General features: G+C 45.0%; 1 protein-coding gene across 2 annotated transcripts in view; it reads left to right on the forward strand.

Annotated features, from left to right (window-relative positions):
• ERCC1 (ERCC excision repair 1, endonuclease non-catalytic subunit) overlaps positions 1–21508 on the forward strand; it is a 70239-nt gene that overhangs the window by 42468 nt on the left and 6263 nt on the right. For both annotated transcript variants that reach the window (XM_085856257.1, XM_085856258.1), the window contains exons 6-8: positions 5584–5683; positions 18096–18167; positions 18324–18392. In XM_085856257.1, coding sequence (XP_085712383.1) covers positions 5584–5683; positions 18096–18167; positions 18324–18392 — 241 coding nt within the window. The remainder of the gene's footprint in view (positions 1–5583; positions 5684–18095; positions 18168–18323; positions 18393–21508) is intronic.

Raw genomic sequence — 21508 nt, forward strand, 5'->3', positions numbered from 1 at the left:
ATTAACTATTCTTACAACTAAATGTATTTACTTTAAGCAAACAAGGCTGTGATCCCTCCTTCTCCATATTTACACACAAAAAAAGTGAAATTGCCAAAGTATTGAACTTAAATTTTTCTCCTGTCTGGAGAATTATATTGAGCGATGAAAAGATTAAGGAATGTTCGGAAAGTGTAACTTCATTGAGTGCAATGAACATAATTAACCAGCGTCTCCCGCAGTTAGGAAAGCAATATTGTGTGGGGTATCGTGTTCTATGAACCCGAGTTGTATATAATGTGATGCTAACTTGATAATGTCAAAAGCATTACCCCGCATCACTTTTGGTTCAGTACATATTTTGGATTGGAATAGTTATTTCAAAAATAATTAATCAGCCGCAGCTGGATTCTCCGTGGGGAAATCTCTGGAGTTAGGAAGGCAAAATAAATTAAATTAAAGATCAAATTAAAAGAACGATTAACATAATGGGAGGATTTGAATGAGTAAAGCAACGGGGCAAGTGAATGACAAGTTCAAGAGAGAATTGGAATGAATAATATATTAATTCATTAACCTTTTGAAAAATTCCCACTTTTTGGGGAGAGGGAATGGGAAGGCGATGCGAGGGGAGGGGAGGGAATGGGAAGGTGACACGACACGAGGGGAGGTAATGGGAAGGCGATGCGAGTGGAGGGAATGGGATGGCGATGCGAGTGGAGGGAATGGGATGGCGACGCGAGTGGAGGTAATGGGAAGGTGACGCGAGTGGAGGGAATGGAACGGGAAGGCGACCTGATGCGAGGGGGAGGGAATGGGAAGGTGACGGGAGGAGAGGGAATGGGAAGGCGATGCGAGGGGAGGGAATGGGAAGGCGACGTGAGGGGAGGGAATGGGAAGGCGACGTGAGGGGAGGGAATGGGAAGGCGACGCCAGGGGAGGGAATGGGAAGGTGACGCCACGCGAGGGGTCGGAATGGGAAGGCGACGCGACTCGAGGGGAGGGAATGGGAAGGTGAGGGGAGGGAATGGGAAGGCGAGGAGAGGGAATGGGAAGGCTACGCGAGCGGAGGGAATGGGAAGGCGACTCGAGGGGAGGGAATGGGATGGCGACGCGAGGGGAGGGAATGGGATGGCGACGCGAGAGGAGGGAATGGGATGGCGACGTGAGGGGAGGAAATGAGAACGCGACGCGAGGGGAGGGAATGGGAAGGCGACGCGAGTGGAGGGAATGGGAAGGCAACACGAGGGGAAGGGAGGGAATGAGAAGGTGACACGAGGGAATGGGAGGGAATGGGAAGGCAACGCGAGGGGAGAGAATGGGAAGGTGACGCGAGGGGAGAGAATGGGAAGGTGACGCGAGGGGAGGGAATGGAAAGGCGACGCGAGGGGAGAGAATGGGAAGGCGATGCTTTGGGAGGGGAGGGAATGGGAAGGTGACGCGACACGAGGGGAGGGAATGGGAAGGTGACGCAACGCGAGGGGAGGGAATGGGAAGGTGACGTGACACGAGGGGAGGGAAAGGGAAGGCGACACGAGGGGAGGGAATGGGAAGGCGACACGAGGGGAGGGAATGGGAAGGCGACACGAGGGGAGGGAATGGGAAGGCGACACGAGGGGAGGGAATGGGAAGGCGACACGAGGGGAGGGAATGGGAAGGTGACACGAGGGGAGGGAATGGGAAGGCAGGGTGCCAGGGCATTACCGGAATGATAAAACACGTCCAAGCAGCAGTGTTTTCCTTCTAACCGCTGTGTTCTATATAAAACCAGGTGGTGACATTTAAAAATCAATGCTAATGCTATTTGCTAAAGGCCTGCATGCATGCAATCCCCCCCACACATTCCTCCCCACAGTCCTCCCCCCTCCCCCCACACACACACATTCCTCCCCACACATTCCTCCCCACAGTCACCCCCACATTCCTCCCTACAGCCCCCCACTTTCCTCCCTACAGAACCCCCCCACACATTCCTCCCCACAGTCCCCCCCCCCAACACATTCCTCCCCACAGTCCCCCCACACACACACATTCTCCCCACAGTCCTCCCCACACATCCCTCCCCACAGTTCCCCCCCCCCACACATTCCTTCCCACAGTCCCTCCCTCCACACATTCGTCCAACCTCCTCAGGGTCTATACTAAATGTGCATGCTCACTGGCGATTTACTCAACCTTTCACTCGCACACATGCACGGATTTCCCCCACGTCTGCACTGCATGGTGGCACGTCCTGCGTGGTTTTGAGTCTTCGGCGCTGCAGAAGTACATGGTTCACGACATGGTCACATAACCTTTTCAACAGCGCCACGCACCACGGACCCAAGTTCAAGTTCAGATCACACGCCCACGAAACCCGCGCACCGCACTCACGTAACCAGGAACAGGCACGCACACACCCTACGGAGAGTCAGTTGTTCCCATTTCTACCACGTCCATGCATTGGCATATCGAGGAAAAGTGCCGATCAGGGCGTGTTGTCAAATTTCCACCCCCCTCGTAACTCACATGCTGAATTATGCACAAAGCTCAATTAAATAACTTTATTACAAATCAAATTAGGTACAATACATTTGCAAGTAAACAGTTCACTTTTGTTTTCTGCCTTTATAAATGGTCATTGGCTTACTAAATGTGTAGTTGGTGTGACTGTGTGGTTCACCTCTTCCTAGCCTTCAGTGAGGCAAACTCGTGTATCACAGCTTTGAGGTCAATTGACTCGGCTAGTTCACGCTCAATGGAGAGGATGGCTAGATTATTGAGCCTTGAGTGGCTTATTGTAGATCTGAGGTAGGTCTTTATCAGTTTCAGTTTGGAGAAGCTCCTCTCACATGCTGCAACACACACACATGGTGAGAAACGTCCTCAGTCTGATAAGAATGTTTGGGAAAGATTCCTCGAATCCCCACTTCACAACATATTGAAGGAGTTCATAAGCTTCCAGTCCACCGTTTCCATCCAGTGGCTTCCTCATACATTTTGATGTGTCCACGAAGACGATGAATTGCCATCTGAAGATCACTGGCAATGATATTGTAATATGTCTCTTCCCACCAGGGACCCTTCCCTCGAGGCGATATTGCCTGGGGGGAAGGGTACTTTTACAAGTACGACTTCTCAAGATTTTTCTACGATGGCGATCAGCAGCAAGACCCTGAGGTCATGTGGCTTCTCCTCTCCGTGAAGCGCCATGTCACATTAGCCCGCCACCCCTCGGCCTTCAAAAGGGGAATTCTGCTATTTTTGCTTGCTGAATAAATAGATAATCGTGTTTTATCCGACTGGATTTCAAAGAAAATAAAGAAAATTAATTTTCAACCTTTAAAAATCGTGCAAATTAATTATTTTTTGTTCGTATCCTTTTCTCACTTATTCAAAAATGAGACGCGAACACTAATGAGGTGTGAACGACGAACTAAAATGAGCACGAATGCCTCGGCTACTTAGTTTCCCGCCATGCCACGTGCTCCTTTTTGCCCGCCTCTCTCTCTCCGGGATATCGTTGGCCGCAACCATTGGTCAGCAAACGGAGGGCAGGGCCATTTGCACAGTTCAACTCGTCCCTTCGCTTGCGCTTTCATGCGCTGCGGCAAAATGGTACGAATGTTGATAATGCTAGATGCAAAATAACAAATTTGCTGCCCCCCAAAAGTGCCACTCGGGGCAACCGCCCCTTTCGCCTCCCCCCCTTACCCCCCCCGCTACGCCAGTGCGTCCATGTGAGCCTTCTACATACCTCTTCACTTCCAGAAACTATCGACTAGTCATATATTGTAGTAACTATTAGTATATTTACATTAATATTTTGTAATGAAAGCATGCACAAAACGATGTTAAGCAAAAAAAAAGTAAAAAAGCCTCTTCACTTGCAGCAACAAAAATTTTTTTATCTTTGCTTGCAGACTATTAATATATTGGCGGAACTATAATAGTACCTTTTATATTAATATTTTCTAATGTTAGCAAATCGCCCAAAACGGAAATGGCAAACTGCATATGGAATCGCCGAAAAAAGTACCCTTGTAGACTGTGTCGTCATGCATGACAAAAGCAGGTGATGAAACACGGCGTTTCACTCAATGAATTTATACTTTGTGCACATTCCATAATTTTTTTCTTCACTCAAAATAATTGTCCGAACAGTAGAAAAAGTTAAGTTTAATGCTTTGCTTAAATAAATACACTAAGTTATAAAAATCACTTAATTGTAAAGAAATTTCGGATTTCACTTCAGGTTTCAACACTTATTTTGTTCACCAGATCCGATTCTCAAATCCGACATAATATTTCGATCACATACTTTTATTAGTCCGTGAGAGTAGATCGTGTTTCCAAATCGAGGCATGGTTGAATTGGTCGAAAAAAATCGCGGCCGAAGACTCCAGCTTATTTTGTGTTTATATTTATATTTTGTGTTTTGTGTTTATTTCAGCTCCAGCTTATATGGTGTGTTGTCATCTTGGTAAGGCTTATTTTTGGTTTTTTTGGTGATGAGCACCGCCTCAATTTTTTTCAAAAGGTGTGTTTTAATTAACGCAAACACCCAATTTTCACTCTTGTACTTCCTTGGAATTTTCTTATTATGCATGCAAAGTTTCAGGCTGTTAGGCTTTATAGTTTTGGAGTTATGGAAGACACGCACACGCACACACTGACACACAAACTGACACACAAACTGACACACACACACACACACACACACACACACACACACACACACACACACACACACACACACACACACACACACACACACACACACACACACACACACACACACACATTGCCTTTCATTAGTATATATAATGGTTAATCTAGTTACACACAGCCCAGGTACATGTCTTTCCTCCTGCCCGCCCCCCTCCTCACTTCCTAGTCCCCGTCCCCCTTCCACCCATCTGTGAAACTGTCCAAAAGGTCGACTTGATTGTTATAAAATTGCCAAAGGCTTTTGGCATCAAAGATCCGGCGAACTTAACTTACCCTCAAAATGGCAGTTCCACTCCATGGCACAGAACCCCTCACCACTCACCGATTCTTCAGTTTCCTCTTGGAGGCTGACTGTAATTCTTTCACAAACTTGTTAGGCACTTGACCAGGGCTAAGCTAGAAACAGCACTATCAACAGTCTTTATTTGTTCACGAGACGACCTGTTGGGTTCCCGTTGTGACAGCGGTTGATGAAAAAAAAAAATCATTTCAAGAAAAAAAAAAGATAGCTCCAGTGAACTATACCGCTGAGGTTGTTTGCATTGATCAAATTCTCCTGAAGAGTACATGACTGAATCGGGAATTGATTTTTTCATAATTTTTTTCGTTGCCCGATTTGAACGAAACTTGAAACTGCACACCGCAGGAGAATGGTGAGTAAGGTGGCCCTAATTTTTTTGCGCTATTGTGTACCGTTTTGGCTGTATTTCGGGAACATACATACATATATACATACATACATACATACATACATACATACATACATACATAAATACATACAAGATGAAAGTTTTAGTACTATATAGATAACCATAATATTTCTGTGTTCATTATATTCCTGTGAATTGCAAGTTCCCTAACTGGTCTGCAACCAATTTCTTGTGTGCCACTTAGCTCTCAGGAGGCGGCAAACTACCTGGAAACCTACAAGGCTTATGAAAACAAGCCCGCTGACTTGTTGAAGGAGAAGACTGATGATGACTATTTATCACGAGTAAGAGTCCATGTTTGAATACAAGGACACAAAAGATTACATTTTCTGCATCGTCCTCATCGTATTGTAACTTTTATTTTATTTTTAACTGCTTTTTCTTGTTTTTGTACATACGGGATAGCAGCCTCTTCATAACTGCTTACCTTCCGTATCCCTTGCTCACAAGCCTTCAGATTATTCTCTAATTACCATGCATATGCTTGTGCCCAAGCAGGTGGGAAGTCATTGAATTATCCACCAATTTGGAATGAAACATTTGGACTTGTTTTTTTCCTCCTTTCGCAATCCCCTCTGAGATGTCTGCATTTTACAGTCAATAATGGCGCACTATCACGCTCTTATCCGCCCTTTTTTTGTATATCTTGTCGAGGCTCATATGAGAGCTAACACACAACACACATCAAAGGGGGCATGAGACAGGAGGGGCGGGAGTGGGAAGGACAAAACAGTGGGGAACAGGGACATTCGGCGATCTGTGGAAGGGAGAGGGATGGGACGGGGAACATGGGGAATAGAAGATGGACATTACAGGGACTTTCAGGAAGAAAAGCAGGGAATTTGAAGGAGGTGGGCTTGGGTGGATAATCGGGGGTAGAAATGATCGAGGATTTGGATGGGGGATGATAAGAGGTGGTGGTGAACAGCTGTTTTGAAGGCCTAGAGGGAAGAATGGGAATGAATAGAGTGAGGGAGTTTATTCCAAAGGCGGGAAAAAAGAGGAATGAAAGAGTGAAGGTGAGCAGTGATTCGTGATTTTGGTTGTTTACCAGAAAGGGGTTGTTGGCGGACCTTGAGCGCCCTGCGGAAATGTGGTGGGGACAAATCGCAGAGAGAGCGGGGGGGGGGGGGGCGAGGCTGGAGAGGAGACTGTAGAAGACAGAAAGACCACCGAACAACCTGCGGTGATTGAGTGAGAGGCCCAAAGACTCAGCCTCATTGCGAGAGATGCCAATGATCCGAAATGCCTTGGTTTCTACAGCGTGAAGCCGAGAAAGGTGGGAGGCAGGAGCACCAGCCCTGAGGGGAGAGCAGTACTCCATCAGGCTGCGGACAAAAGCTTTGTAAGTGGTCAGGAGCTCAGGTGGGCCGAGGAAGGACTTTGCACGACGGAGGATTCCCAGTCGGCGACTGGCTTTGGAGGCGAGGTTTGAAATGTGGCTTTCCCAGGAAAGGTCATGGCAGATAGTGAGACCCAGAAGCTTGAAAGAAAGGACTTCTTCCAGAGGATTGTTGAGAAAGTGGATGGGGGGTGGGGGTTCGAAACGGTCCTTTCGGAGAGATATCGTGAGAGTGTGAGATTTGTCCGGATTGAAAGACATGTTCCACGTGTTGGACCAGTTTGTGATTTTATCCAGATCTGCAGTGAGCAAAGAAGCTGCTGCTTGCTGGTCTGAGGGATGACATATGGTACGGCAGAGGGTGGAGTCATCAGCAAAGAGATATAGAGGATTTTCCAGAGAGTCGGAGAGATCATTGATGAAAACCAGAAAAAGAACAGGCCCCAGAACGCTGCCTTGAGGAACTCCAGCCTGGACAGGAAGGGGGGGGGGTTGATGAAAGAACTCCATTTAGGGCCACACGTTGACTGCGACACGAGAGGAAGTCTGCGAGCCATGAGTGGAGATGGCCTTGGATACCATAGGAAGAGAGTTTGGTGAGCAGGGCCTTCAGTAGCTTCCAGGAATTATAAACAACTGCCAGTGTGACATTTCATTCCCAAGCGCCTTGTTTATAGAGTTTCATCCGGCGGTTGAAATAGCCGTTGGGCTTTTCGTTGAGTGGACTGAACATGTCGGTTCAAGTTGAAGTTGCTGCAAAGGAATCTGTAATGGGATGGAATGTCCAATGAGTGTTTTCCTTTTTCCCATCCCCCACCCCCAAATCCCAGTGCAGGACTTGAAAATGGCCATTACTATTTCTTTTATTGCAGGGAGCCAATTGCTTTGAAGCCAAATTTCCCACACCAGTAAACGGTACTCTTGTAAGCTTTTAAATTTATCAAATTTATTGTTTATCCCATCTGCTGATGCAGATCGACACTGACTTTCACACAGACAAGTAGTCAGTTGTATTTTATTCTTTTGTCTTTCTGCTCTGCTTCAGTCAAATGTTGTTGGGTTATTATTCCCCTCCTGGTTCCACCAGAGGCAACTATTTGTTTGTTCTCAGTCTGTCTGTCCATCCCACCGCTGGTTTTTCCATCATTTTTCCCATATCCTTTAATGTATTCAACTGAAACTTGATGCACGGCTTTATTATGATCCATTACAGAAGAAGCTTGAGTTTCAAGGCGTTTTGCCAATTTTTCACAGAGTTATGCCCTTTTTAGACTTAGAAAATATCACACATTATACATGGATCAGTGTTCAGCTACCCTGACGACACTCCACTGATTTACACCCATTGGCTGGACAGCTGGCCTGACTCCATCCAAATAAAATCATGCACCACCAATTGCATGAAGCAGCACGATCGGGCCTCAGGCCTTAGGCCTGGGTGTTAGTCTATGACCCAGTGTAATTGGAATGATCCCAGGTATATAACCATAATGTATTATACATGCACATAAGCCATACACGTGTTTTTACTTCAGGTACGTACATTGGGTTGTTTTTCTTCTTTTTGGCACCGAACACGCCATTATACACCACCCAAATAGACGGATGTGTTTACTGGTGCGTAAAGTCTGGCTAAAACTGAAATTATGCAGAAAAACTTCATTTATTTTGCTTTTATGTGAATAATGTTACGGTGCCAGGGTCGGCCGCCAACCAACCGCTCTGACGGAGCCGCAAGTCGAGTCGGCCCGGCCGATCGCCCGGAATATAGATCGCCGCCCAGATAAGTCCGAGTCGACGGGTCCTTGTACAAGAACCGAAATACGCCAATGGGCAGATTACGTGGGGTAGGGTCGATTGCCAATCTTCAATGTACCTAAATACCTACGTGATCCAACTACCGGGGTATTCCACCCTCAACGGAACTTGTACGGAACAAACCGCCGAGGCGAGCCTGTCCCGTGCGCGATTCCGAGCGGCTTAATCGCCGAGAACCATCGGTCCAAATGTCCCCCTTTTACGGCAAACCAACGGCTTTCTAACTCCCAACACACGAAATGCTCAGTCAATGAAGGAATCGACGCGACGAGCCGAAAACATTTAACAATTGGGGTATTTATTAATAATAATGGGGAACTAGGGAAGCACGTAAGAGCAGAACTATACCGACTTTACGAAAGGCAATGCAAAGATTTACAGCACACAAAGCACTTAACAATTTCCTACTTATTAGACGGGCCCACGGACACACGTACGCACACACAATCACCCAAGTAATGGTGACTGAGGCCTTTAATAACGGGCTCCAGCTCAGAGGACAGGTGAGCTGAAACCCACAACCTATCTCAAACCTCTCCACCTCGTGTGGTCTTCAAATTGTTCGGACCCGGGCTCCAGCGAGAGCGAGCAGGATCCAATCGCCGTGAGCCGCGATCCTTCCCGAGCTTCAGCGAATCCTCCCGCGCTTCTCAACACGTGCTGGTGAGATGAGGCGCCGATCCTTTCCGTCAATGCGCCGCTTCCCCGAGGAACCACCTCCAAGAAGAGGTCGATGAGTCTCACCAAGCTGGGAACCAAACGGAGAACAAAGAGCTCCACGAACCAAGAAGAAGAAGAAGCCACCATTCGCAGCTCGAGCCGAGCAACTGGCTCAACTTTCTTCCAAACAAAACAGCTCTCCAAAAAGCCTACCGAGCCAAGCAGGACCCGAAGCTCGGCTGAACAACTCCTCTGCAGAAGCAAAAAGCTTCCGAAGGCCTCAACCCTAACCCAAGCCAAACAGGACCCGAAGGTCTGCTGAACGATGCCGAACCCGAACACGAACAAAAGAAAGGATCTCCTCTTTATCCTTCTCCCCCCCTCCCCCACGTCCGGCGTGACTCATGCCCTCGTGATCCATCCCCCGCTCAACCACGGGTGGGAGGGAGTTGTTGACGTCATGAATCACGGGATGGAAGGGCTCTTCTTCCTCTTCGCAGAAGAGGGGGGAGGGACGTCTCCATTGTGTTGGGATCGCTCTTTAACTATTAAATTAAATCACGCAGCGCATCTAATCGATTTCTGAACATTTAAACAATAGAACATGAGCTATCTAGGGAACAAGCACTTATCGACATAGCTGACTAAGGCCTAAGTCACATTTGCTCTATGGCGAGGATACGGCGGCCGTACGCCCTCTGAATTGACAGAAACGTGCGGCGGCCGCAGAGTTTCTGCAGTAGCCTCAGGTTGGCCCTACGCCGTTTGGCTATATTTTACAGGCCGTAGGGTCGCCGTGGATTTATAACACGGAATTATAACTTTTTTCATTTCGACGTTCGCCGTAGCAATTCGACAAGCCGAAACAAAAGAACTGGTAAAAAAAAATAACCCACTCGTTACCGTCCATCTGGCCGCACGTTCGCCTTAGGGCCCCCCTGCGGTCCCCCTGCGGGCACCTTGCGTCTGCCTTGAAAATTCTATGGCCGCCGCAGGAACGCCCTAAGGTCACCGTGCGACATCAAATCAAGACCGTACGGTACCCCCACGTTTTCGGTCTCCACAATTTATAAATATGCCGTGCGGCTACCCGAAAAATAAAAACATGTGACTGCTACTTTGTGTGACCGTGGAAATCCTGCGGCTGCCGTATAATTGCTAGTGGCCATAGATTTTGGAGACCCCACGGCCGCCGTGGCAAATGTGACTTAGGCCTAAAGGAACCTGTATGTTGTGTGCAATCAAATTCCAAATTCGTAACAATAACATGATTAACGGGTGTCAGTCGATGGATGTCCTACAGTTATGCACACTTGCCTCTCTGTCTTGCCAGAGTTCCATTCCCTATCCAGTTATGAACTGTCCACCCCAGTCATATGCATGTTTTTGCTTCATGTATGGAGATCGGGTTAATTATTATATCACATTGGTAGCGATATGTATTGCAAAGCAATTCTCGCTCTTGTTCTTTAGTTTGGTATTGATCTCCCATTTGGTTATGGATGGTGTCGACGCCATTTGCATCGGCAGACATCGGCGTGAGCATTGGCGAATGTTCTGTTTGCAATCTGTTGATTCATGACCTCGGGTTTGACCTGAATATTTTCCCCCTGGCAGATAAGGTCTGTGCACACCTAACAGTGTTCCATGATTTTTCGCTTCCAAGTTAAATGCACCGTGCTTACGAAATTTGGTTTCCCAAAGTACATATTCCGAAGGTTGTCCTGTGGAGATGGGGATGGGCCAGGCATATGCCTGAGAGATGGCCAGAGAGAAAGTGGACCCAGTGACACGCTGCTCCAGCGCATGCTCCCATACCTGGCCTGACCTGTCCTGTGGTTTTTTTTAATACCTTTTTTGCGGGTTGTCAGCCACCATGTTGAAATTTCAAATCAAATCTTTACAAAGATGTGGGTGACTTGTACACCTTATAGGACTCTTTTGGAGCATATTCACCTGTGTCTATAATTACTGTTGATAATTTTTAATGGATCTCCACACAAGTACACCTTTACCCAATGTGCATGAAGCACAAAAGAGTGGTTAAGCATTTGGTTCACTCTGTCCACTGACGTCAGTCAATGTTCAAGGAACTACTTAATTTACATTGAAATATATATTTTTAATACTGTAGATTGTAGAACACAAATCGGAACAGGAGCCTGCAATTTAGCTGTACCTTGGCTCTGAATTTGGCAAATTGTATTGAATCTTGTCCCAAATGCTCTTGCACACAGATAATTGTTCTCGTCTGTCTGGCAGTCAAACTAAATTGAAAGCCATTCCAAACAGGAAACTTACTGTTTTTAGGGATGTCATAAAGGACAAAAATGGGCACAAATAACCAATTTAACATGTTAGATAAGGTGGTGTGAAAGACAGTGCATCAACGGCAGTAAACATCCAAAACGTTTTTTTTTCTACATTCTTTAAAATATTTATTTTATTTCAATTTAATTATATTGTTACGATTATGGGGGTAGATTGAGAAATTTCATAGGAAAGAGGATTGTATAGAGTTGCTTGCTCCGTGGACGTGTAGGAGACATGTCGATGTAAATCAAGTAGGGAAACTGTGAGCTTAAGTGTTACTTGTCACCACACGGGGGTGGTGCTGTGCTAATTAGGTAGGGTCTAAGACGAATTTGTCCCAGTCTAATTAGGTAGGGTCTAAGACGAATTTGTCCCAGTATGTGATTACCCCCTGTGACCTTTTCCTACGTTTTTGCAGTTACAAAACAGCAATAACAGGAATCACGTCCTGAAAACGACAACAAGTGAGCCAAACGTGCCGAGCAGGCAGAAGCCCTACCTTCCCGGTTTCATGCCAACAAGCCACGCCTGGAGGTGGATGATTGATGGGTGTGATGTCAGAATTGAGGATTAAGAGGAAGATGGTTTTGTTGGATTGAGTTTTGGGTGTTCGGGACGCAGTCGAGAGTGTGACGTGAGTGAGGAGATGGTTGGAAGAGAAGGGCTTTACGTTGCTTCTCCTCGACAGGACGAAGAAGGCTGCACGATTCTCACGTTCGTGCTGGAGCAAGACGCTAGCCATTGACTGTTTTTTTTGTTGTTTTGTTTTTTTGTATACCTTGTCGAGACTCGTATGAGAGCTAAAAGCCATGAAGTATGTTCAGCTGAGCCGTGAAGTGTGTACATTTCTGAGGAGGGAAGAAGAGCATGCCTCGTGGCCTGATCATGGGGTCTCGAAATTGTCTTGTCGTGTGGGCGATCATTGTGAACAGATTGGGTGCAAGAGAGGAACGGTCGGCATATTCGCTTGTGAGAAGAAGCTACACTGCGGTTCTTGAGCCCTGATGTCGAGTACCCTCTCAGAATTGCCTCCTTTGCATTTCATGCCACGAGAGAGTGGCTCGGCGCCATTTTGCGTATGGTTTCCCATGCGCTGATGACGTTGTTTGATCGTCAAGTCCTAAAAGATCACTTCTGGACCTGAAGCTATGTGCCAGGAGAAAGCGAGGATTTTTCTTTTATTTATTCTTTTCCCCTTGTCCGTTTTTGTGTTTGAGTGTGAGAAGGAGGACATTGGGACCATACTCTGTGCAGAGCGTTGGTGCTGCTTAAGCAGTCTCCTTGGCTATTGAGCACAATCCTGGACGGGTCGCCACTCCGACACAGTATACCAGCATGCTGGCACTCGTTTTGCCGACCTCGGAAGGATGACAGGCCGAGTTAACCCCACCTGGTATTAATTCAACAGCTGAGCAGGATTTGAACTCGGGACCCTCGGATCCAAAGCCCTCCACCCTAACAATTAAGCCAACACCAGGCATAGTCTGAGTGTGGAAGCACCTCAAATAGGAAATTAGATTTAGTTTTCCTCACGTTCCGTTGTTATTATTACACCTTGAATTGTTAGCATTATAAATATTTGATTTTCATTAAAAAACCTATATTATTTAAGTTGCTTGTATCTGTTGTGCGTTCGAGTATAAAACCCTTGTGCTACCGTCCTGGTGAATGCCTCTGGTAAATCTTAACTGTTAACCATCCCACACGCGCTATTATCTCCGAGGATCACGTGTTCGCCTCTGAGGAAAACTGCTTGGTGATCTAGCCTTGTCGGGGGAATTAACCCCGGGCCATGACAATAAAATTGAAGACTGCAGAACACAAATCATCATGTTGGCACTTCCAAAGTAATACTAAGACAAAATATTACGCCTTTTACGTCATCTTGAGCAATCAAATTTGCCACCCACACTCTGTGTTGAATGTCGAGATTTAGACTAAATGACGACTTGTAGGAAATATACATTGTGCTCAGAAACGCAATAAAGCCAGCATTTAAAAGACCCTTCCTAAATTCACTTTCTCAAGACTGCACGGGTAGGGTGTTCTACGAACTCTGTAGTTGGTAATTGTCTAGTTGTTTTTATTGCTTGCAAAATGGAAGATTTCTCAAGTATATTGGTCAGTCGATTTTGTTATTGTCTGTCTTTGTTACTTGCAAAATCGAAGATTTTTTAAGTATATTGGTTCGTCGATTTTGTTATTCTGTCTGTCTGTCTGTTTGTTTGTTTGTTGCCTACAGGTCACAATTTTAAACCGATCTTCACGAAACTTCACCACATGGTAAAGTTTGTCATAAGAAAGAAGACTATTGCTATTGAGGTTAAAAGGTCAACATAGGCCAAAGGCCAACAACTTCGGTGAGATTTCTAAAATCCTTAAATTTCATCCGATTGAGTTAAAATGTGAAGAGGATATATTGTTGTGGTGCCGGGTTCGGTGGCAAGTACGACCGCTAGATGGAGCTGTTGGGCCATCTCCCAACATCGGAATTGAAGGTCCAAGCACTGGAATTGAAGGTCGTCACTCCGGATAACTCCGAAGTCGACCGTGGATGCCAATATTTCGACCGCGCGGTTAGGGTCTTTTTGTCCGATTCCAATTTACCTAATTAGCCGCGCGGTCAAGCTACCGGGGAAGCAATACCCTCTACTGGCTTTGTCCGAACCAAGTCGCTGTTACCGACTCAGATCCGGCGTAACCGAGCGGGAATTACCAAAGCCGTGCCGGTCCAAATAACAATTTATGGCACAATCGGCCTCCCTAATTCTCAAGCCCGAACCATACTGGGTCAATGAAAGCAAACACAGACAACGAACTGGAACGTTTAAGTTATTTATTTACAATAGGCAATAGGGAGGGAAGCACAGAGCAGACTTAACGACGAATATAAATGTAGGCAAATGTACAATGGCAATCACTAAGCAGTTCTACTTACAAGACTGGCCACAGACGGACACACACACCCAAAAAGAAATGGAGCCAGCTGGCCTTTATTGGACCCTCCATCCACGGAGGATAGGCAAGCTGGGGGTCAGAGTGTGGTTGGGTGTCTGGCCGCCTCGTGTGGTTTTACCGACTCACACTTGTGGAGCTCGGAGTCCTGGACGGGAATGGGGATCCCCAGCTCGAGCACTCCAATACAACTCACCACGGTGGGACTCGAACCCATGCACCAGAATCCAATGAGCGCAGCCAGGATCCTACGAATGACCCAACCAGCCACGAACAATGACCGCCGACCAGGAGAGCCCAGCAGATCAGAAGCGAGGAACGACCTTCAAGGGACCAAGGAACAACGCCCAACAAAAAGATCCGTCTGAAAGACTCACGATCCTTTTTATCCCCGCCCCCCCTTGCGGGGTGGAGAGATCCGCTCTCCTGTAACTCGCCTCCGGATTGGATGGGGCGTTTTCGGGTGTCGTGGTGGCGAGCCGCGATTGGAGGAGGGGGGAGCGTGTCGACGTCTCGGTGCTCCTCTCCCGAGAGAGGGTCTTTTGTTGTCTTCCCCAGTGTTGAGAGGGGAGACATTCTTCTATGATGGGGCGGAGTCAGAGCTGAGTCGATCTCACCGCCGATTGTATGGGAGGAATATTCCATCTTGCTGGGGCAGAGTCGGCTCTGAGGCGAGGGGGGGAGGGCTCCGCCCACGTCCGTAGTCAGATACACGTGTGTTATGGCGCTGTGGTGTGAAGTGAAAGCTGGGCGGGTGAAGTGCTTGTTCGCCCGCAGAGTGGGAGGTGGAGTGAAGTGAGGGTTCCGCTGGCGTCGGTACATTTAAAGATGTAAAACCTGACTATAAAAGAAAAGCGCACACATGAAATTAACCCATTAGACATAGGGGAGAGATTCTAACTATCCACATATACTTTACGAAATAACAAAACTTTGGGTCAACTGTAGGTGTGAATGCGAATGGTTTTCAGATTCGTAACAATATATATTTCAGGTCAATGAATTCAACTAGCCAATTATTTTGTAGGTCCACACAGGCCAAAAGCTCAACATATGAGCAAATTTTTAAATTGTCAATTTTCATCCGATTCATTTGAAATTTGAAGAGGAGTTGCATATTTGGTCATTTATTTCAACCACCAATTATTTTTGAGTTCAAATTTGTTTTATGGATTTTGCAAGTATCGTGCTCTGCATGATACCTTCTTCTTGTTAATTGCCGGAATCCTTCAGATTTCGACAATTATGTTGGTCGGTTGTGTGTGTCATTCTGTATGTCTGTCTGTCTGTCTGTCTGTCAGTTTGTTTGTGTGTTTGTTTACCCTATAGCAGCCACACCATTTCAGCGATCATGATCATGGGTACAGACGTCGGCCATGGTCCAACTTAGACAATTGTCGGTTTTGTGAATCTTGGTCAAAGGTCAAGGTCACCGAAAAACCGAAATTCTTATGTTCACAATAACGTCTGCTAAAATGGTCGTATCGACTTCAAACCAAATCTAAAATGTGCATCTTCCAATACTGCATCCAACCATATGTCTTATTGGGGTGTCACACCCAACACCCTTCTTAGCGGTCGGGAGTTGAATGTCAGGGGGGTCGGGTCAAAAATTTAAAATTGCGATAAAAACGTCATTTCGATCCCGATTGACTTCCAATTTGGCATGTGGTATCTTGGTACGAGTGTCCTATTATGTGCCAAAAATGATTAAATTTGGTTCAGCCACTTCCGGTTACCATGGCAACAAATTTCCCTAATGATAAACAAATGCCAATTTTCAGATTTAAAAAAAGTTTGACAGTGTCCACAATTTTGCAGATTTGTTCACCAATATTTGCATCCATGTAGGCAATGGCACTGGCTACTAATGTGTTAAGTTTGTTTGACCTTCAATCAAGGTCAATGTCAAGGTCGACTATAAACCGTAAATCTTTTTTTTGTCATAATGTACTCTAAATTGGTCGTATCGACTTCAAACTAGGCTAAAAATGTTCACAATTCATATCTCTAATTTTGATTTTACACATTTGCATGCTAAAAATTGCAAAGTTTAGAAGTTCGCCCCAGGTCAAAGTTGATGGGGGTCACGTAAAAGTTGATTTTCACTTAAAAACGGCCATAACTCAAAAAACAGTGACAGATAGCGACTACATTATCATTATCAACATATAGGAACTTGCATATGACCTTTTATTTGACACCAACTTTGTTGATTTTGCGTGACCTTGTTTGTTAATTGCCGGAATCCTTCGAATTTCGGCAATTATGTTGGTCGGTTGTGTGTGTCATTCTGTGTATCTGTTTGTCTGTCTGTTTGTTTGTGTGTTTGTTTACCCTGTTGCAGCCACACCATTTCAGCGATCATGACCAATCTGGGTACAGACGTCGGCCATGGTCCAACTTAGACACTAGTCGTTTTTGGTGAATCTAGGTCAAAGATCAAGGTCAAGGTCACCGAAAAACCGAAATTCTTATTTCCGCAATAACGTCCGCTGAAATGGTCGAATCAACTTCAAACCAAATCCAAAATGTGCATCTTCCAATACTGCATCCAACCATATGTCTCATTGGGGTGTCACACCAACACCCTTCTTAGCGGTCGGGTCAAAAAATTCAAATTACGATAAAAACGCCATTTCAAGTCCGATTGACTTCCAAGTTATGATCATGACCAAACTAAGTGCTATAACTCATTAAACAGTAGCACTATCGACTATCGACTGAGAACCAAATTGATTTCCAGGTTTTTGTTTTTTCAGAGATCATGGAGATATAACAAAGTTATTCCGGCAATTCCTTGCTCAACGAGCAATTTCATTTGTTTGTTTGTCAATTGCCCACAGGTCACAATTCTAAACCGATCGTCATGAAACTTTACCAAGCTGGAGAGGTCGTCTTAACTGAGACACATTGATTCTGAGGTCAAAGGTCATCTTGAAGTCGAATTTCTAAAATCGTCATTTTTCATCCGATTGACTTGAAATTTGAACAAAATTTGCATAGTCCATCACTGAATTGGGAAACCAACTATTTTTGAGGTCAAAAGGTCAAAGGTCAACTCAAGGTCAAACTTTTAAAATCAATTTCAATCTGAAAAATAATCGATTTTCATCCGATTGACCTGAGCTTTGATTAAGATTGTCAATTTTAATCTTAATGAAATGGGCAATTTGAGGTATCCATGGCAACCTTTGGAGAGGGGGGTGGATTTTGCAAGTGTTGTGCTTTGCACGACGTCTCTTTCTTGTTTGAATTTTGTGATGTTTATTTTAAAATCGAAGGATCATTGCTTGAGCACTTGTTTTTAGATGCAGGATGAAGACATTAAACTTGTGTAATTTATTTATTGATTTTTTTTATATGAATTTGTAAAGACATCAGTCGATAATGGATAAACACTTTTGGTGTGTGGGAATTTAACTGAGTTCTTAGTATCGTGAGCCCGGGCTTCAGTTGGGAAAAGTAACAACCGAACTAGTTGTTATTGTGAGTTTGTTTGAAACCCGAATGCATTTAGAAAAAAATAATCCTTTTTATGTACCGTTTCTTTAAGTTTAGGGTCTATTCCATTGTGTCCATATTACATATTATTTGCTTGTTTACAGGTCACAGACTGCCTGACCACGGTGAAATCGATTAATCGTACCGATGTTCTCACTCTGGTGAACACATTTGGGGTGAGACAGCACGGTTGCAAAGCTTCCTCTTAATTTTATGCTTGGTGTTTGTTATCCCACCTGTACGAGAGATTTGAACTTTTATACAGACAAATGATTAGACGATACTTCGGTCTCTCATTAAACCACTGCATCCATTTTTTTCCACCCCCTCAGTCTCTCGCAGACATAATCAAAGCCTCCAAAGAAGACCTTTCCTTGTGTCCAGGCCTTGGTCCACAAAAGGTGAACAATATAAAAATCTGTCTACCATGTTAATGCCACATTTGTTTAAGGCATTCTCAAAACACTTTGCTGCTATCATAAGGATATTTTGATCCAAAATGTGGAACAGATAGGTTAGCTTTGAGGTTGCATACTTGCCTTTCAGCTTTCTTGTCTGGCTTCGATTCCTGATCCCATTTTAAACTCACCATGGTACTTCATAGGCAGGGCATTGTATAAATGAGCATGCTGTCATTTGGAGTGATTGTTAAACAGGCTGTCCTGCCTGTAAGGATATTCTGTTGACCGTTAAAGAAGCAGTGGTTTATTTCAAAAGAAGTAGCTCGGATAGCTAAGTGCTGGTATTCTCCCGAAGGTCAAAATTCCGACCCCCATTGTGTAGGTTCACTGTGACAGCGGCACAGCAATGCATCGGTCATGATGCCACCAGCGGGTCGAAGTGTGTGTGTGTGTGTATGTGTGTGTGTGTGTTTTCTTTTGATTTTATATCAAGCTTGTGTTAAGGTAAGGATATTTGGTGTTGTGGATAGCACAATGTTAATGTGGTACTCTGACCCACATTTTATCTAATTTTCCTTTATTTCCTGATGAAATTTTCATCTGTAGCACAAACTTTGCCTGTTGTAAGCACTGCCACCTTGTGCCTGCATTTAGCATCATTTCTTGCAAAATCATTTTCGTAATTTATGAAATCATTTTGTTTCATCCAAATCGGTTCCACCAGAGTGGCTGCCCGTCAGGTTATGAAAATGTCAAACTTGGAATCTGAGCATCCACTGCGCAGATCCAAATAGCTGCAAATAAAGTTCATTGCGATGACTACTATGATGTAAATATCCTGAGAAGTTGCCCATGGAGGTGTGCCTGCCGTAATTAACCGCTGAGCATTAAAATAAATCTTAAGTGGTGTTTCGGGACAAACCTGGGCAGTGCATGTAAACGATGAGTTTAATTTCTCAATTTCATTTGCTGTTGGGGTCGAGCCTGTGGTTCATTTTGATGTTTTAATCCTCTTGCCAACCTGTTTTGATGATTTCATTTTGTTTTATTAATTGGTGAAGCCCACGAGGCAGCGTGCCACAAAGTTCCCACTAACAATGAATCCTTTCGACCTTGAGCTTGGAGTTACCAAATGCCGGCGGGCTATCGAGCACAAATGCGTTGCACCGAACTTGGAAAAGTCGTCCCTACGGTGTTCGGAAATCCGAGTTGGATGGAGTTCGTCCTGCCTCGACTTCGTTGACTCCAAACACACTAAAACGAGCAGGATTCTTTCCACTCCTCAGTTTCTCATCTGCAAATGCTACTTGACTCTCTCGGCAATGTGGGGCACATTCCGGGGATGTTCAGAAATGCATTCTGTCACTTTGGAGATAAGGCACAGGGTGGTAATTGGCCCGGACAGCCTCCAAACTTTCCCGAGGGCGATTCAGGGTTGCCAATGAAAGCGAAAGAGGATGTTTCTCGAAGCATCAGATTCCACTGGCTTTGTTGAAGACGTCGTGGTGTAGACTGTAGATGTTTTCACAGTGAGGTTGTACTATGTTTACTTTGTGCTGAATATCAATTGGTATGTTTGTCCTTCACAGCACTTTCATATACTGGATATGGCTTCCATTCTGAGTTTTATTTGATGTGTATTTTACATGACTCTCAATCTTTTCAGTCACCTCATTCCCCTGCCCTTCGTTCCATTAGTCAAAATGTCCTTCTCCTCATTGTCCTGGTAATGTGTACCTGTAAACCCCTTTTTCACTTTCTCTTCTTTCTTTCCGTGTTTTGTTCCTCCCTGTGCCTTGACGAGTGTATGTAATATAACCCTAAATTGTGGCTCCAAATTGTGAGGGAATTGCATCGTTTTTTTTTTGTTGTTAATTTTTTTCCTGACCAGGAATTTCAGAACCAAAGGCATGGATTATATCCCAGTGGCATCTCCTACTGTTGGTATAAATGTGTGACAATGGCTGGAAAATATTTATAACTGCATAAACATCCATGCTGAGTTTTGTTGGCATAGAATGTGGGACTCTTTCTTGATGGTTGTAGAAAAAAATATTTTACCTCCCTCCCCCCACCAACATATTTTAAGTTGACCTGCTTACCCTTTCAGGTTTAGAAATTTTCTTCTTTTTTTTGAAGGAGTGGGGCGAGGGAGGGTACCCTGTAGACATTTAATATATAAAGCTCTTTCTAACCAACCAATCACTCACTCACTGATTCTAAATGTCTAGTATCGTGGAGATGGGGTAGAAAGCTGAAAAATTGCATACTGATGCAACTTGAAGCGAAATAACACAGGGAAATGCCTGTAAACAAAAATATCCTTAAATAAAAGTCGGTGGTGTCGCCTCTGTCTGCTCACTGTGGATCACGTGACCCAAGACAATGGGGCTTCCATTAGAACTTGTTGCAAGGCAGTGTTTACACTCACTTTTCCCCCTCTTATTTTGGAACTTTTGCTATATTTACATTCAAAATTACAATAGCTGTAAATTTTTTCATAGAGATAATTTTAATGACTAATTCTTGATTTACTTGAGTTGTATTTTTTGCATAATGGAAACACAATTCACTTCATCTAATATATAAAGCTCTCTTACAATTCACATCATCACATTAATTACCCCATCCCTTACAAGTGGTCAATTCCTCCCACCCCACTGCAAGTCTCGAACCCACCGCAGGTAAGCAACCCCCTACCCACCTCAAGTCCTCAATCCCCCTCCCCCCATCCACCGCAAGCCCTCAACAGCCCACCTCAAATCCTCAACTCCCCCCCTGCTAAATCCTCAACCTCCTTCTCCCAACTCTCTGCCCCCTCTCTACCAACCTCATCCCACCCCAGCTCTGCCCCCCCCACCTCTTTCTTGCCGTTCTTAACAACGCTCCTCTTCCCGGCCGTGAGGACCAATGGTGGAAGTACCTGATGACGAAACAACCTTTAATTCACAATCTTGTGAGATTCCATCACCTCGCAATATGTGACAGTGATTATATAAGGTAAAGTTAAATGATTAAAAAAACAAAAAAGATCCAAGGTCATTCGTAATGAAAAAGATAATACACAGTGCCTTCAGAAAGTATTCACACCCCTTGACTATTTCACATTTTGTTGT

Source organism: Eptatretus burgeri, chromosome 15 (assembly GCF_056783735.1).
Source record: "Eptatretus burgeri isolate ZD-2024b chromosome 15, Ebu_testis_v1, whole genome shotgun sequence".
NCBI lineage: Eukaryota > Metazoa > Chordata > Myxini > Myxiniformes > Myxinidae > Eptatretus > Eptatretus burgeri.